The sequence below is a fragment of the Alternaria novae-zelandiae genome (assembly GCF_023758075.1).
Source record: "Alternaria novae-zelandiae strain BMP 2774 chromosome Unknown scaffold_11, whole genome shotgun sequence".
Lineage (NCBI taxonomy): Eukaryota > Fungi > Ascomycota > Dothideomycetes > Pleosporales > Pleosporaceae > Alternaria > Alternaria novae-zelandiae.
In genome coordinates, this window is record NW_026056971.1 from 39821 (window position 1) to 57515 (window position 17695).

The window sequence follows — 17695 nt, forward strand, 5'->3', positions numbered from 1 at the left end:
GGATATAGTACTCCGATGGTGTACTGCTAATACTCTTACTTTCACGACCCTTCTTTACAAACCCTCTTCAGCCTACGATCTGTCGCACAAAATCGATTTCCACAGATCGTGAAGAAATTCCGGTTTATTAGTGTGAGTAAAGTTTGACAGAGATACGCTAACGACGTCTAGGTCACTCTAGGTATGAAACTACGATCGGGCTTACGGTGAACCCTCGACATAGACGATGCAGGCTCATGTCCTATTATCAACAAAAGTATTCCTATTATACATCGATGAATTGAGAGACCTCTACGCGAACAAAAAGCAATGATGACGACGGCGATGCGCGATGGGAAGGTTAGACGTAGCTTGCAGCGGGCCGTTCGCCTCGACCCGCATCCTTGGCTATATGTCTCGACACCACGACCCAGACTCGTCCAGAACACGCAGCGCTCGAAACCCGAAGTGCGCCCGTGCACACAAGCGTAGAATATTGCTTCCACTGAAGGGTCAAGCCTCAGGCCAAGTGTATTCGGTGGCTGCAGGAAAAGGCCCTTCCCAAGTTGTCTTCGCCCAAGCTGAACTCTGGTGTGCAGTATCAACGGTGAAAGAACCTCTTCGCCAGGACTAGCGCTTCCGCATCTCTACACCGACGTAACGCCGCTGGAATCGTTCGATATCCGCAGCTTGAACTCCACGGTGGTAACGGCGGCCCACTTAACTATATATGTGAGACCGTACCCCAGGAAGCGGCACGATATATCGGCTGCACTTGCCCACCTGTTCTCCAACTCTTGAGCTATCTTATATTCTCTTGTCATCTCTTGTCTCTTCTTCTCTTGGCTCATACTCTTCTCTCGACATCTCCTCCTCCCTTGGCCCATCTTCTTCTCTTGGCTTAAAGTCTTGTCGTGACTACTACTCATCCTCTCTTGACCCTTACTCCTGCCTCACTCTAATTCCTGCTCCACTCAACAATCATGGAGGACGCTACCTGGAAAGAGACCCGACCAGGTCGATGGGAGCGCGCGCAAACCTACCTCGAAAGAATCAACATACTCACCCGCAACGTCCCCAACGCCATCGGCCGCGACAACTGGGCCAAGAACGCCGTTGCCAAACTCGAATTCCACCCCGACATCAAAGACCCTGCTGCCTACCTGCGGACGGCCTGGAAACAAGTCCGCTACAACCACCCCGAGATTGCCGCATTCCCATACAACGGTCGATACATCTACCGCGTCGGAGACGAGCCCTCGATTGCCTTGTGGGTTTCGGCGACCTTCTCCGTCGCCGAGGGCAAGACTGTTGATGAACTGCTCGGACGGATTCCACGGAACGAACAGATGATGTGCTACTTCCTTCCCGACACATCCGAAGTCATGATCTGGTCGCCACACTACCGCGTCGACGCCCGCGGCGCAATCTTCTGCCTCAACCACCTCGTCGAGTCCCTGGCCAACATGAACCCCAACTTAATCTTTGGCGGGTGTGCCAAGAACCTGACGCCGAGCATGGAGTTGACGCTTGGAATCGGGCACGAGAAGACACCCGAGATTGAGGCGCAAGCTGAGAGCCGTCTTGCGGCACTAGAGCCCCACAAGCCAGCCCTGGAGCTGACACCCACGATGAAATCGCAGAGACCGGGTTACACGCAGCGACACTTTGTCAAGCTGTCCAAGCGCGACACCAAGACCGTCATGGACAGTTGCGAGACGCGCGCTCTGGCCATCGACGTCGCTCTACACGCCGCCCTCATCAGCTCCGTTGCCAAACTCGCACAAACAAAGGAAGCGCGAAGCTTCATGGCCTCGTTCCACTCCAACCTCCGCACTCTGATCCCAGAAGGCGCGGCGCCAGAGAATTCGCCCACAAGCTACACCAGCGTCATCACAACGGAAGTCATCGTCTCGCCAGAAACCGACTTCGACTCTTACTACTCGCAACTCGCACCCGTCTATGCCGCCGGCTACGCGCCGTACCTCCCGTCGTCACCGTTCTTCCACCAGCGCCTTGAAGAGACGCTGTACGTCAAGAAGTGCGAGGCGGACGGATCGCCGCAGCCGCGCTTTGCTTTCCTGGGCGAAGTAGACGAGCAGGTCAGCAAGAACATCGGCGACGGGCTTGTCAAAGTCAGGGACTTTTGGCTGGGCGCCGAGACCCTAACCATGCGCATGATGGTGCACACGTGGATCTGGGAGGGCCAACTCGTCCTCAGCGTGTGCTTTAACGAGAGTTATTGGGATAAAGAGCAGGCGGCTAGTCTGCTTGGTGGCATGGAGGATGCGCTGATGGGGGTTGCACTGATGAAGTCGTCGAGGGTTGATAGTGCGTCGGGCTCGAAAACTTCGTTGGTGGATGTCAAGTTGGCGGAACTGACGATATAGACTGCTTCGACTGCGTACCTAAGATTCGATAATCTCTATTTGTAGTGCACGATACCATGAATAAGAACGTTTCGTCCTGTGAACTCACGCAAATGCATGTGGTAGCGATCGCCTTGGATGTAGCCTCGATGGTAATCGACTTTGCTGTGGTCCGCGCCGATGTCCGCAGACAAGTGCTTCAAGCGTAGCTGGGCGACTCTGACTCCTTCCGGCCCATGACCATTGCTAGTCATGTACCCATCTCATTTTGAGTTTCATCGCTCGCTGCCTAAGGTCTACAACTACAGAGCCACTATCTAGGCGTATACGTGGGTTCGATCGCGTGCAGCGGAGCAACGGCTAACGTGTTCAAAGCCTACCGAGAGCACTTAACTTTGTCTGGGGTTAAGCCCACCATCCGCGTAAGGCCTCGTCATACATGTTGCGTAATATATGCTAGATAACCATCTAGTCTACGAGTTTGTGCCGAAGTCCGCTGTGGCCGACAACATCCCGCGGATGCTGTCACCGCTATATTTCCTGTCATCGCCATATTTCCTCAGACCCATTTCAAGACTCTGGAGACTCTTCTTGATCGCCTCTTTTCCTTGAGATTCCATGAAATCCACGCATGCGATCGGGTAATCATGAGTCATCTTGAGCGTGAAATGTGGTTTCAACTTCCACGAGTCCATGATTCCATCGGCCTTGTTTTCGTCGTCGTTGGACTTGATGTCGCTTCGACATAGACCTGCATACCGTTTGGCGTGTTCCCAATCGGTTATCCTACTCTCAATCCCATCCTTGTCAAACCACAGCTCCATCTGCTTGGAGTAGGGAAGCACTCCAAAGCTGTGAGTATGGAGTGACAGGGAAATATCGTTTTTCGACACACGTCGTACTACAACATGTATATTCTCTTGATCGGGTATCTCCTCACCGATCCTCCCCGGTATTCCAACATTTGTGCTCGGACAAAGCAGTATATCGCGAGATGTACAGTCCTTAATTGTAGCACGCCAATCGGCACAACCGCCCCGCGGGCAACAGCTTTTGCGCAAATCCAGTCCGCGGGCATAGATCTTTCGCAAACTCAGTCCGCGAGCATAGGTCGTCGCGCGCATAGGAATCGACACTTGGAATCCGTGGCTGAACTTGAAAGCGTCCTCCACACTCTCGCGTGCGATTCCGAGCGCATGCCACAACAACGTCAGAAGATAAGGACAGGCCCACGCTGAAAAACGGGTGGCCGACCTAAAGAATAAGCCAAAGGTGCTCTCGCTATAATCAACTGTAAATCTCTCATGCCCTGTCACAGACAGTAGACTGTAGATGCGATCTCGAGGATCGCGGCATTCCAGCGTGCGACCAAGCTGGTAAAAGATGAACCAGAAGGGGATTGCGGAACCGTGGCGGAAGTAGGTCCCTTTCAGTAGCATCTGAATCCTCCTCAACCGTGGATCATCCTGACAGTGATGCAGTAGCTCTTCCAAAGCGCGCGTTTTTGCCACGCTACAAACGAAGATCCGTTGCGGACTCCGGACCGATAATAGCTCCTGAACAGTCCAGGCGCGGTTCCAGTAAGGGTGATTTGCCAAATCAGTCGTACAGATATCGAAGAGATCGTTCCTGTCCTTGAAGCACCCGTCGTTGGAGCCAACAGCTGATGCCGTGTCCAGCGCAACCCATACGTCACCATATCTTCTCAAACCAGTCGGCCCAACACCTAGGAGACCTTTCCTCTTCACATAGCGAGTCTTCTCCGAGACGGCAATTGCACGCTCTATCTGCCAAAAAAGGTCTCGGATACGATTCTCTTTGCCATCACCAAGCCACACGAGGACCTCTTTGGCGTTCTTGTAGATATCTCCCATCCGCTGTACCTGCAGACTCTTCTCGACATCATCGCTCTGATTGATACAAAGCGCGTCGATCCAAAAGTACTCACCGAAACTGCCATGGCTCGCAAGTTCCAGGAAGTCATAAAGATCTTTTCCGACTTGCATTTCTTGGTTATTTATCCTAGTTGGACAGGGCCCCTCTTGGTAATTTACCCAAATTGGGTAGGTTTCAGATTGGTCTCCCCACGTGTACGAAAGGCATCTGTATGCTGTACCCTCTGTGTCTTCCCACAGCTGAACGAGGACCTGACCAAAGGCGTCCGGCGCTATTACTCTGAGCAAGCGCACTGAATTTGGATTGACCAACGGTTCATACACAAATTGGGTTTGACCAGTTGGATACATCGCTTCGCTGTCCGTTGTTGTAATCTGAAGGAAGAGCAGTGACAGTCTAGCGACTCGGTCTTGAACTTAGGCTCAGAAGTTGGAAATGAGCTGATGAAGGCGTGGGAGGGTAGGTGCTCTTCCGCAGTACGGTCTTGAATCAAAACTCCCACTAGATTCAATTAGAGAATTCGACCTAGGAAGTATCTCTCGTTCGTTGATCTTTCAGCAAATGGGCTCCTATCTTAACGTAGCGTTGTTGCAAGATGCGGGAGAAGCTGTCTCGTTCTCGACTTTCGCAGGTGAGCCAGAGGCGGTAACACCCAGGATGCAAAGAGTCGAGCGCGCCTTCGACTTGGAGCTGGAATTGGGTTGGATCACGCTGGTCATGGAAAATGCGCTTTCGCACGCGGGACAATTGCGATAGCGTTGACGTGATTCGCTGAGTGCAGTCTGTGACACACAGGCTGCGGGAGAAGCTCACACGATGCAAGAACAGAAAGGACAATCGGAAAGATCAGGCTGGGAAGAGTTGCGGGCGTTGTTGTAGTAGGAGCGATAGGCGTCCAACCGTGCGCTGCTTGCCTGAAGCCAGCCACATATCACGTGTGCCGCCTATGATTCGTCCCGAGTCCGGAAGGTCATCACTAATAGCCCGCCCTCCACAGCACCAGCATGGCGCAGTCACTATCAGCCTAATCACGCAAAACATCCAACAATCGATCAAAAAGCGGCTCGTATTGATATAGCCAGTCCCACTTACTCTCAATACTACGTACGCCTTTTCCGCCATACCGGCGCCATGCCGTCTCACCACCCCCAGCCTGCAACAAAGGAAGATGATAACGTAACCGTGTGGTAGTCTGCCCCGCTATATAAAAGTAACGCCAAATAGGGATATGAGGTATCGTGCAACGAAGCCAGAACAAAAAAGAGATAGATGACGACGATAGCAGATGAATGTGCAATCATAATGTTTGAACAGCAAACAAAAGCAATGTCGTTATAAAAAATGCAGTCCGCTCCGGGATAAAATGGGTATATGTGGTGTAGATAGTTCCGAGATGCGATGTGGTGTGGATGCGACGTGTTGTAGATGGTGTGGATGGTGTGGATGTGGTGTGTGTGATCAGATGCGCACAAAGTTGGTGGTGCTCGCGGCGGCTTGGTAGTTTTGTGCTGGAGGTAGGGAGGGCAACGAGGGCAGGGATAGACGCCCGGCTGTAGTCAAAGGCCTGCACTTAGCTTATCTGATCTCAACATGAAAGATGAAGATAAGAAAAGCTGCGCGCTAGGGATGGGTGGGTAAGTAGGAGAGAAGCACTAACGCTCTCGGAACCATCTTGCGATCCTGCTCTTCTCGTCGGCTCTGCCCGCCTCGAGATGGGTGCTGCGCTCGTAGAGTTCCTGAATAATGTCAGCATACTGGAGATCCCATCAGTGATGGAGACTTACTTCGTCGTCTTTGTTGATCTTGATGTCCAAGATCAGATTCCGAATCTCTTCGCACCGCTGCCAGTTCGGGTACGGAGTACCCTGCGCGCGTTGTACTCCGACGATGACTTCGCCCATGATCTCAAACTTCCGCCAGTTGATCCGTTCCTTGCCGACAACTCCGCCTGGCGGTGGCTCTCGGCTGTCGCGTTTCCCTACGACGCTTTCCAAGACGCTGACGCCTGGGTGGGGTGCGAACGCGGAGTCTGTCTTCTTCTTGTCCCCGACGAAGGTCGAGTTGCCTTCCGAAGCCGATACGAGGTCGCGGCGGTGTAGTGGGATATATGGTATGCGCTCCCCAGAGCTATTCTCCCACGCCAGTCGGTATGCAGAGTGCGACTTAGTCTGGCCCATGAGGATGTCGAGCTTCCAGAAGTCCTGGTTGGTGGCCTGAGGGACCAGCTCCCGAGTTGCTACCAGTCGTCCGATTGCGGTGCCGTTGATGCCTGCCATTACGGCACCTAGCATGTTGTAGTTGTTGAGTTTCCGAAGTTGTCGTGCAATCTTCATCCACTTCTCCATCATGAGCGCCCTGTGCTTGGGCTTGTCGCGCAGGAGGATGTAGTTGGTGACGAGGTAGGCGACGTGGTTGAAGTGCTCGGTCATGCGTGTAACGTTTTCGAGATTCTTGCACCGCTTCTTCTCTTCGGCATTCAAGCTGACGTGACGTACAAGATCGCGTGGTCGTACCGACGAGAACATGATCCAGTCTATCCGGGTGAGTTCCTTTGCGATGGCTTCGTCCGATTCGCCCATGAGCTGGTGCCACTGAATCTTGGACATGGGCTTGATTGGGTTTGGTTCCAGTTGTCGAGCGAGTCGCTCGTTCTTCTCAACTTGGGTAAGCAGGATCTGCGATGAGCCCATGGAGCCGTTGGTGGATGAAGCGCCACCGGTTACGCTACTACGGGCAACCGAATTCCGTGCCGAACTGCTCATGGACATGTGGCCGAGTGCTCTTGAGAACTCGTCCTCGTCGGAGTCTTCGTCCAGGACGTTGTTGTGGAATGTCGGTATGTTCTCGTTCTGGGCTCGTTGGCGGTCGCTGCATGCCCAGTCGGTGTCGTCGTCCTCGGTGACCATTTCAAGATCGCGAATAATCTCCGTTGCGGCGACGGAGAACTCCCGGTTCAAGGCCAACGACGATGCAAACCTTCGAATGAGTCGGCGTGTGGTAGGGTAGGCAAAGTCACCGGGATAGTAGGCCACCCAGTGTTGCAATATCGACAGGTAGCGGAGCTGGGCAATGATGCGGATCATGGGCAGTTCTTTGTCCTTGTTCTGCGACTCGAAGCGCTTGATGATGGCCTCTAGTAGCTGGCCCGGGGTTGCGAATCTCCGATACAGAGCCAGGAACACGGAGACGAACTTGGAGTCGTTCTTGGACATGGGCTGGGCGAGCAGTCGGTCGACCAGCTGCTCGAAGGTGTAGCCATTCTCATCCGACGGCTTCACCGACATGATGCTTTGGCCGGCGTCCGAGTCGTTATCATCAGACTCCTGGGAATCATAGCCGGGGGACTCTTCAGCGTTGAAAAAAGTTTTGTTGGTGTCGCTGGGCTTATAACGGTGGCCCTTGACCTCGCTTGAACCCCGTTGAAACCTCATGGAGATCTCCGAGCTAGCCCGCTCGTGCTTGCGGCTCCAAAGGTCCTTTTGGGTGATTGATTTCACGGCGGAAGAGTTGGCCCGGCGCCGCGCCATGGAAGCCTGGGACCTGGCTGCAGGGGGTCAGTGACTTGCACCCTGGAATGGGCATTGGGGGCATGGAGGGGCATTAGGGGCATTGGGGGGCATTGGGGGCATTGGGTATGGGCAATTGGGCGTGTAACAAAAGGAAATGAGCCACTTACGGCGCTTGGCGGCTATGGCCGCGCGAGTGATGACGGACAGGCATCCTCGGTGCGTCTCCGGGGACGACTCGGAGGTCTGAAACACGCTCACGTCTCCAATGAAGGACTTTGCTTTCTGCTCCACAACTTGCGGATCGACCTCGCGGTGGGCGGGGTGCTGATCGCACTTGCAGGCGACGAGGATAAAGGGCAGGTGAGCCTTGGACAGTGTGCCTGGACTTGGTCAGCATGTCGCGTACGAGGCGCGTCGGCTGACGCGATGGCGGGGTACGCACTCAGCATCTCCGGAACCTTGCCCAGGCTCTCGTGGTTTGTGACGTCGTAGAGGGTGACGGCGGCGTCCATGCGCGGCGTCGCGAAGTCGTGCACCGTCTCGGGCCACTTGATGATGCTGCGGTCGCCGACATGCACGTCGTTGAAGGTCATCTCGAGGAAGCGCACGACGTAGGGGGTGCCGTCGATGGTCATGCGGCGCGAGCAGGAGGTTGTCGTGGCCGTGTCGGGCAGGCCCAGGGCGCGGCGGATGAAGGTGCTCTTGCCCGAAGTCCGCGCGCCGATGACGGCGATGTTGAGGTCCTGCATGGTTGATGCCGAGTCGCTGGTGGACTACGATATGTGAGTTACTGCGGTATTGCCAACACATCATCCTCCCCGTATCAACCTTGGAATATACTCACGCTCGAAGGCTCCGACGCATCCAGGGCCTGGCGGTCCTTGTGGTGGGTGGGCGAGAGGGGCCCCTCGGTGTCGGACGACGACTCGGCGCTGCTGTCGCCCTCCTCGTGCTGGGTGGAGAGGGTGGTGGGCTGGGGGAAGTGGTAGCGCTGGAAGAAGGCATCGTCGGCAATCTCATCCGCCTCGCTGGCCTCGTCGGTGCGGTCGAGCTCGCTCTGGCCGTCGGTGTCGCTCTTGGGCACGTTGGGAGCCGAGTATGCGCGCGTCTTGATCCCCGGCCGCTGGGCTGAGGTGCCCGCGCTGCTCTCTCTGCGCGGCGGCTGGGCGGCCTGTGCCATCTTGCCCTTGTCTGTCGGCTTCGAGGGCGGCGCGTGGACGGCCCTGCTGCCTCCCGTGGCGGGCATGGTAAAGGCGCTCACAGCGAGGGCGGGCCCAGGTCAAGGCGTGTGCGACGGCTGGCGGCCAGGCGCAATGGGGACATTGGGGGATTGAAGGCGCTGGGGGCAGGCAGAGGGCGGGCTGGGGTTCAGCGGTACCTAGGTAGGCGGTCGTGATGGTACGTCGTGTGTACGTCGTATGTACTGGTATGCAGTATTTCAGCGGGGAGAAGTCGAGTTCATGGCAGCCAACGGGGCCTAGCTCGCCTGCGCCAGACGATGCGCCCGCGTCGCTAACCAGCTAGCCTGCATCCCACCCTCTCCACACGACGCCTGAGACGCCTGAATCGCTGCATCCAAACCCCTTGGCTGATCGCATGCCCTTTCAGATGTCGCCCTCAGATGTCCACCCACAACCATCCACCCCAACCATCCACGACCTGGCTAGCTGCCCGGCCTCTGCGGCCCGCCTGTCACCCTTCATCTCGTCTCGCTCCGCCGCACATGCTTGGACACCTGCCCGCCAATCATCGGCCCTTCTGCCAACCCGTTTGCCCTTCCGATTGGCACAAACCGCCAACCTTATCGTCTCATACCACCTTGGAAGCTCCAACTCTGACTCCATCGGCTCCAAAACTTCCGCCGCCCTTAGCTCCTGCTCTCCAAACTCTCATCGCTGCTGCTGATCGCCATGATCGCCAGCTACCTTCGTGTTCTGCTGTTCGCTCCCCCACATCCCCTTCGAGTCATATCAGTAAACAGCCTGGAGCTTAACATACGACATTGTATTGCTAACTTCCACTCTTGTACCAATCTAGCCTGCAGCGCGTCTATTCAATTTCTTCCTTGCTCAAACGGGGCGGGGTCTTTACTTCTCCCCCCAGCTCAGCGCTGTGGTTGGACGAGGCGGCGAACCACAGTGCTCCGCGCTTGTACCAAACGCGCACGTAGCTGACGCCGCAATAGAACCCGCAGCTAATGCAATGTCGTGCACCCAGAGCCCTCGTCACATCCGACAACACCCTGTCTGATGCAACCCTCCACCACTTTGGAACCGCCTGCAGAAAGCTGCCTCTCAGCAATTCATCACATTCGCCGAGTAGAGGCACAGCTCAAGTCACAATGCCCTTTTCAGCTTGACAAACTTCTTTCAGAAAGCCCTGTCCCCCTTTGCACCTCGGCACCCACTAGCTCATACTATATTGATCTGCGCCCAGGTGCCATATCTCCGACTGATCGGCGCTCAATTACACGTGTGCAAGTCCAGAGCACGATCAACGGTCGGCTGATCCCTTCGTCGTCTTCGCACAATCTATGAAATGACTCGACAACCCCAGCAGCTCCCATGTCCGACACAACACTTATCACGCACTTACAGGTCGCATGTGTGCCTGCAAATGGTCTTCATGGTAGAAGGGCAAGAACACATCCCGCCACACCAGCTGTTCAGGCCTGATCGTCATTAGTACGGCATACGAGCAAGAAACTTCAGTCGACTTACAGTTTCCCCTTGGGCTCCATGTCAAATTTGCGGAAGACATGGCCGAAGCCGAGGCGCAACTCCGCCCAAGCCAGGCTGCGAAAAGTTACCACGTTAGCTTCGGATCTCACTTGAAGTTACCGAGATCAGACTTACTTGATTCCCAGGCACATACGTGGGCCGCGCGAGAAGGCGACGAGCCACTTGTCCAAATCCGCAGATTCATCGAGCCAGCGCTCGGGAACAAACTCCTCTGGCTTTGGGAAGATATCGGCGTTGAAGTGGACGAATGTGCTCCCACACGATACAATGGTCTAGCACGCAATCAGCACGCGTCTTAGCCTAGAGCAAAATGCAGACATACCTGCGGCGGCACTTCTACTCCCGCTATCGTTGCACCGGCTGCGGGAACGATGCGCAAAAGGCCCGCGGTAACTCCCGATGAGAGTCTGAGCGACTCCTTGATGACCGCGGTCAGATACGGTACCCTTTCGAGATCGCGGACCGTAGGCTCGTTTCCGATGAGAGATGGCCATGCCGCGGATAGTTCCGACTTGAGCTTTTGCATCTTGTCAGGGTGCTTGAGCAGGTGAAAAGCGCCGACCATGAGGGTATTGCCGACGGTGTCTGTGCCACCAAACATGAGCGCTTGGGCCTCTTCATACAGGCTCTCAGCCGATGGAATCTGCTTGTCGCGATGCGCTTCCGGGTCCATTAGCCGATGGTAGATGGTCATGTTGTGAGGGAGAAGTTTGAGTTTCTCTGGGTCGTCAGTGAGCTCGTTGATCTGCTGCGAGAGTAGCTTCAACATGTCAGTAGGCCGCTGCCCCAGCGAGCGAGGGACATACCTGGTTTAGATCGATCATGCCCGCTGTCAACGGGCTAAGCTTCTTGGACAGATTGGGCGGACATTTCAAAATGAAGTTCTTGAACAAATCAGAATACTTGAAGTACATAGCAACGGGGGTCGCCGCATCAAGAGCCACGACAATAGGCGCCTTGAAGTCAGGCTCATCCACCGCGTGGATGGATTTGCCAAAGCAAAAGGTCGTAATGACATCTATACTCATGCAGCGGAATGCGTAAAACAGATCAACACTTGCGGAAGCCTTGCTCTGCCGCTCGAAGGCTGCACAGAGAGCCTTGGTCTTTTCAATCAACAGACCCTCGGAGCTCTCGATGGCAGCCGGCGAGAAGGAGCGATTGAGCACATCCTTGCGGTTCTTGGCCTCGGCATACGTGAGATAGCCGAAGCTAGATCTGTCCTCGTTAAAGCTCTGGTAGAGCGTCGCTTCCTTGTCCCAGCGATTCTTGTTGTTGTAGATGTCGTGGTAGGCTTGGGGGTTGGCAAAGTGGAGCTAGGCCATGGTGGTTAGCGACACGTGGTGGCACAAGAGTGGGGTTCACTGCATTCTCGCGATGCTTCACACACCTCGTTGGGTCCAATACGAACAACGTCGCCTATCGTCGCGCACCACACGGGTCAGCGTTGCACATTTGTGTACTGCGTGCCTGGTCCCTCGTACCGTATTGCGCATGCAGCTCGACCAGGAAGTGGCAAAAGGACCGGTTTGCGATGCACTCAATATACGCTTTCCAGTATGTCGTAGCGCCGGCGAGAGGCGGTCCCGGAAACTTGGCCAGCGGATGGAAGTAGACGTTGTCGGTCACTGCGTACAGCACGTAGGCCAGCAGGGCTGTCAGTCCCGCGGACAGCAGTACCGCTGCGCTGGGTAAGGACTCGACGATCGGCATTGATTGGTGGGACAGTTCGCCGGGCGCTGTGAGGATAGTAGGAGGATGAAGTTGACCTCAATGGTCGCGCGCAGTTCTCGCAGACGAGTCGACGACGGCATCCGCCATCCCCACTTCATTAAGGACAACTCTCCATATTGCGGACGACCGCGGCCAACCGGAGCACCTGGCTGATAGCGCTGGTGTCTGGCCGGTCGACTGTCTGCATGCGTGCATGTCGCCGGCGTAGAGCCGCGGTCACACGGCTGTCGGGAGCGAAAGGCAGTAGTTCGAGCTGCTGGCCTGAACGTTGCAATCGGTACAAAAGGTCACGCTAAGTGGTGGCAGGGCGACCCTCTCGTTCGCACTGTTCCGATACCTGCAAACCCCTCGCTGCGACAATCATCCATCTTGCGCCTCATAAAACATGGCCGACATTGGAGCCCAGATCGCTCATGTAAGCCGTGTCCCCATGCGAACGATCGTCGTGTTGCTAACACCAGCGTCCAGGACTCGGACGAAACCGACTCGGCATTTGGCGACGATTCGGCATCGTAAGTTTCCCAGGATGACGAACTCGCCAACCAGCCGCCTTCTGACACGGACCGAAGCGAGACGACGTCCCTGAAATCGGCCGTATACAACTACAAGTACCGCAACGGCCGGCGATACCATGCATACAAGGAAGGATCATACTGTGGGCTGCCCGCTCGTTCCATGCCAATGCTGTTCCTAAGTGAGCACAGGGGGGCCGAATGATGAGACTTCGGCAGACCAGCTCGATATTGTGTATGGCATGCGACCCATTTGGCGAAGGACTCGTGTTGACTGGATTGGGTAGCCACCATATCTGCCTCCTCTTACTCGATGGCGAGCTGTTCCTGGCACCCATATCGAAACAGCCCATGGTACGTTTGGAGCCAGACAAGACACCATGGCTGTTGGCTTCGGGCTGACAATCGGGTACTCTAGCACGTCTTGGATCTGGGGACTGGCACCGGTATGCAAGGAACACCCTGATCGACGAACGCATAAGCTGACCAGTCAGGAATCTGGGCTATGTCAGTCTCACGTTCTCGCATCTCGACCGACAGACTGACGCGAAACCAACAGCGACTTTGCGGATAGATACCCATCGGCCGAGGTACGTGCAAATATGCGACGAAGAGTCCGCGAGACCATTCTAACAGAGTCAGGTGCTCGGCACCGACCTCAGTCCCACCCAACCCTCCATGGTCCCGCCGAACGTCCGCTTCGAAATCGACGACTTCACCGAGCCATGGCTCTACAAGAAAGACCACTTCGACTTCATCCACATCCGCTCCCTCTTCGGCTGCGTAGCCGACTGGCCCGCCTTCTACAAAGAGTGCTATGAGTACGTCTCCACACCCCCACACCTCAGAAACAGCACCCATACTAACCCCGCGCCTCAAGCCATCTCCAACCCGGCGGCTACATCGAACAACTCGAATTCAGCGTCGTCCCCAAATCCGACGACGGCACCGTAACCCCCGGCTCCATCTACGACCGCTGGGGCAAGCTCTCCCTCGAACTCGGCGACCGCTTCGGAAAGTCGCTGCGCACCGCCGACGAACAGCGCGCAGGCATAGAAGCCGCAGGGTTTATAAACGTTGTTGAGCATCGCTGGAAGTTGCCGGTTGGTGGCTGGCCGGCGGATAAGCGGTTCAAGGAGCTGGGGCAGTATAACAGGATTAATTGGGAGCAGGGGATTGAGGGGTGGAGTTTGTATCTGCTTACGACTATTATGGGGTGGACGAAGCAGGAGGTTGAGGTTTATCTTGCGCATATGAGGACGGCGTTGAGGACGAGGGGGATTCATGCTTATCAGGAAGTGTAAGTTGCGCAGTTTTGACGAATGGTTTTTTACAATACTGATAAACACTTAGGTCGCTGGTCTACGGACAGAAGCCACCGCGGCCAAGGAAGAATGATGATGAATGAGATGGCATGATCAAAAGTAACTGATGAAGAAAATCGAAACGCAATTATATTGTCGCACATGCTTTCCACTTCCGCGTGAATCTGAGGAGTCTGCTTCGATCTCCAACGCCTTCTTGACAGCGTCGCAATCTTTCCTTCGTCCAGCGTTGCGCGCACACGAAGATTGGTGTGGCGCATGCGTACCTGACATGTTCGTCACTCTACTCAGATCTGAGGCGCGACACACTACTGCGACACGATCCGGCTTTCTCTCGACATCATTCATTCTCTATACGTTGCCGCGACGTAAACTGCGTTCAAGCTGATCTGGATCTCGAGATTCTGTGGAGAATTATTGCAAGAGACTCTTTCGACAAGGCTGTATGTCTGCGACACTTCACGCTGTCACATGTAGCCCATGACAGAAAAGAGCTCATACCGTAAGCCCGGTGGTTGATCAGCGCGACCGATCATATATCTATTCGGAGACTGATAAGATCACGAACGTGAGGAATTCAATAGCAAACACACTGTTCTAAGTATACAACAGTCGCGGGGCGAAGTGCTGGTGGCGTGTACGCAGTAGGCTAGGCGGTCACTAGTGTTCCTCAGCCTTGCTTGCTGAATCTCCTCGCAACAGTACACTTTTGAACTGTCTTCATCTTCTACACTCCCCTTACCCGCAGTTTGTTCTTTTCACTTTCGAGGAACGTTTGCACGTACTTTAGTAACAGATCTACCCCCCTACTCTTATACTATCTCGAGGTCCTGCACTACCCACATTCCAGCCCTGCACGCTCAGTGTACCTCCAACAATGTCCAATGCGGTCTTACGTGTAGAAGAGGCCGACTATAACCTATCAGATAAGCAGGCTGTGTACGAAAGGCATGCTCTTGACGCACATACGAAGACTATACGCGTTCTTGACGTGCGAGCGATCCCCCAAGATGCCATCGAAGGCACACCGGTCGAGTGCACTTTACGCATCATCAATCTGGACGCTGACCCCGCGTTCACAGCCTTATCATACGTATGGGGCAACCCAACACCTAAGCGCAGCATTATATGTGACGGCGTTGTATTCGATGTTGGCGAAAATTGTTACTCAGCCTTGTGGCACCTGAGTAAGAAGCTTGGGGGTCTAGTGATCTGGGTGGACGCGATTTGCATCGACCAAGAAGACGTGAGGAAAGAGAAGACGTGGCAGATTCCTCTCATGGGGGATATCTACACCAAGGCTAAGCAAGTGTATGTCTGGCTGGGTGAGGGTGATGAGCGCTCCGAACGCGCCATGAGATACCTGGCGGACGGCGGCCTGAAGAAATATGTCAACGTCGTGCCGGATAGACCACCGCAATATCGACCCTATCTTGCAGCGCTACGTCTTGGTCTTTCCAGGTGGAGTCTCACGTACCACCCGGAACCATTTCGGGGTAAGTGCACATCTATTTACCAAGTATATCAAAATAACACTTGGAGGGAACAATTCGCCTCTATTGGCGACGTTCACTCGCAGGGTGCAATACGTCTCAGGGGCAGATCTCGTCTGCCTTTTCGACCGGCCGTGGAAGGATCGGCTGTGGACTTACCAAGAGATCCTGCTGGCTTCATACCCAGTGATTGTGTGTGGAACCGAACACGTTCAGTGGTCCGATTTCGAGTGGACATTTTTGTTTCTACGATCTTCGTTCAGACACTTTCCCAGGGCAGCCGTCGCATGGGAGGCAATCGTCTTTGACAGGGGGCAACTGCAATCATTTAATCGACCGACGGAACGTAGCGTGCTCCACACTCTCCAAGAGCATGAAACCATCGTTAGGAAAATTATCTTGACACGCCGATGGCTGTTGAGTACAGCGATTGGTTTGCTCTTGGCATACACAACGACAACTCTGTTGGTCGGTGTTGTGTCTGTCTGCTCTCGAAAGTATCCAAAGTGGAGAGTACATTTTGTACTTGCGCGTAGGACTGAGAATGCGTTCATGTACATCGGCATTTTCGGGGTTTTCCTTTGTATCATGTTCATCTGCTTCGAGCTGCGCCCCGAATATCAGACCTATCGGGGCGATATCAAGGAGACTGCGTCCGACGACTTGGTGGGTGCGCTGTACCAGAGAGCAGCTACTGATCCAAGAGACATGGCATACGGTATCTGGGCCATCTTAGGCAAGCGTGGAGTGATTGACCTTTCGGCGCAGATATATGACGTCGCAAAGGAGGCACAGATACCCTTACTCTACCGACAACTCACCATTCATCTATTCCAGACGACTGGTAACCTAAGGTTCCTGCACATCGCTGCTGCGCGACGGCTACCAGGTACCCCATCGTGGATTCCAGATTGGTCTACCTTCAATAGCAACACTTGGCGCGACGTACCAGGATATCCAGGAACCGATCTTCATGGAATAGCTGTAAGGCATCCACCAGGGTCAGAGGACAGACTCCGCATGCTCCGTGCTCGGCAGAACTTGTCTGTAGACTCTACTCAAAACGTGCTCACGGTGCTTGCTCGGGAAGCTGGTACCGTTCGCGGTTGTGTTTCCTTCTACCCGATAAGGGCGATAGCGTTAGAGGCAGATGAGCCTCAACTCCCGAGGTGGAATTCCCTTCGCCATCACTTGATAGGTGGATTCAGGCATCGTTCATGTCGTGTATATCGCGGGATAGAGACAGACGAACGACGTGCGCATGTGGAAAACCTACGAAGCATGCTTCAATGGGCAGACTGGGCGCAAACTATTGGCTGCAAGATCCATGCTATCTTTTATGCGCAGCCAACACTTGAGGAGCTCTTCCCAATCAGCGCCAAGGCTGCATGGCCAAGCCAAAAAGATCGAACCAACTGGGGCAAGACCTTTTCCGGGTCGAGAAGAGACAAACTTGAAGGATACCTTACTCTCTGGATGGATGGCACCAAGACTCCAAGGTGGTTCCAGAAGTTCATGGCAACTCAAAACTGTTTGTGTACCTTCATCGCTGAGCTTGAGCGGAAGATTTGCTATGTGAGCAGCTCGGTCAATCCTGGAACGTTCTGCCTCTTAGCCTGTTCAGACAAGACAAAAATTGACGATCGAGCCTTGCTGGTGTGTGGGTTACCGGGTTGGATAATCGTGCGCAAGCGCGAAGAGTCGGAAAATGCGGTCGAGATTATCAGCCCTCAAATCCTTCAAGGTATAGCTGCGATTGGCAAATCTAGGAACTTGATCAATAGAGACGACGCTGCGCTCGATGACCTTTTTGTCGAGTATCATATTCATTGAGGGAAAAGCGGCTTGGAGTCTACTTAGCATTAGGGCACGAATGACAGTCTCTTTGGGCGTACCGAAAAATGTCCCAGTGAACTGCATCCTCTCGTACTACTATTGCGCAACTTGTCACCTACCTGTGTAAAATATCGGCGTGACGGGCGTGCAAGACAGCGAGAAAGTCTGAATGCTAGAAATGAGGCCTTGACTATAACATATAAATATGACATAGAAGCTGAGAGACATGAGTGCAGAGCAGGATAATGAGAAGTCGCTCTTTGAGACGTCAAAGTCAGGTTTGTGGAAAGGTCTTGGGTGG

General features: G+C 54.5%; 5 protein-coding genes across 5 annotated transcripts; 2 read left to right on the forward strand and 3 right to left on the reverse strand.

Annotated features, from left to right (window-relative positions):
• Positions 1-962: 962 nt before the first annotated feature.
• Positions 963-2369, forward strand: J4E88_005804 (uncharacterized protein; the record flags this gene model as incomplete). The annotated part of the gene is made up of 1 exon (XM_049399436.1): positions 963-2369. One exon carries the CDS (start codon positions 963-965, stop codon positions 2367-2369), a length of 1407 nt encoding a protein of 468 aa, XP_049254449.1.
• Positions 2370-2821: 452 nt separating this feature from the next.
• On the reverse strand, positions 2822-3258 carry J4E88_005805 (uncharacterized protein; the record flags this gene model as incomplete). The annotated part of the gene is made up of 2 exons (XM_049399437.1): positions 2822-3200; positions 3251-3258. The coding sequence occupies 2 exons, from the start codon at positions 3256-3258 to the stop codon at positions 2822-2824; spliced, it is 387 nt and encodes a 128-aa protein (XP_049254450.1).
• A 2638-nt stretch (positions 3259-5896) lies between these two features.
• J4E88_005806 (uncharacterized protein) lies at positions 5897-8999 on the reverse strand (the record flags this gene model as incomplete). The annotated part of the gene is made up of 5 exons (XM_049399438.1): positions 5897-5980; positions 6029-7788; positions 7921-8133; positions 8196-8526; positions 8598-8999. The coding sequence occupies 5 exons, from the start codon at positions 8997-8999 to the stop codon at positions 5897-5899; spliced, it is 2790 nt and encodes a 929-aa protein (XP_049254451.1).
• A 1337-nt stretch (positions 9000-10336) lies between these two features.
• Positions 10337-12207, reverse strand: J4E88_005807 (uncharacterized protein; the record flags this gene model as incomplete). Its single annotated transcript, XM_049399439.1, has 7 exons — positions 10337-10424; positions 10474-10548; positions 10609-10766; positions 10817-11254; positions 11301-11810; positions 11885-11913; positions 11979-12207. The coding sequence occupies 7 exons, from the start codon at positions 12205-12207 to the stop codon at positions 10337-10339; spliced, it is 1527 nt and encodes a 508-aa protein (XP_049254452.1).
• A 913-nt stretch (positions 12208-13120) lies between these two features.
• Positions 13121-14148, forward strand: J4E88_005808 (uncharacterized protein; the record flags this gene model as incomplete). The annotated part of the gene is made up of 4 exons (XM_049399440.1): positions 13121-13126; positions 13377-13561; positions 13621-14040; positions 14094-14148. 4 exons carry the CDS (start codon positions 13121-13123, stop codon positions 14146-14148), a joined length of 666 nt encoding a protein of 221 aa, XP_049254453.1.
• Between the last annotated feature and the right edge of the window lie 3547 nt (positions 14149-17695).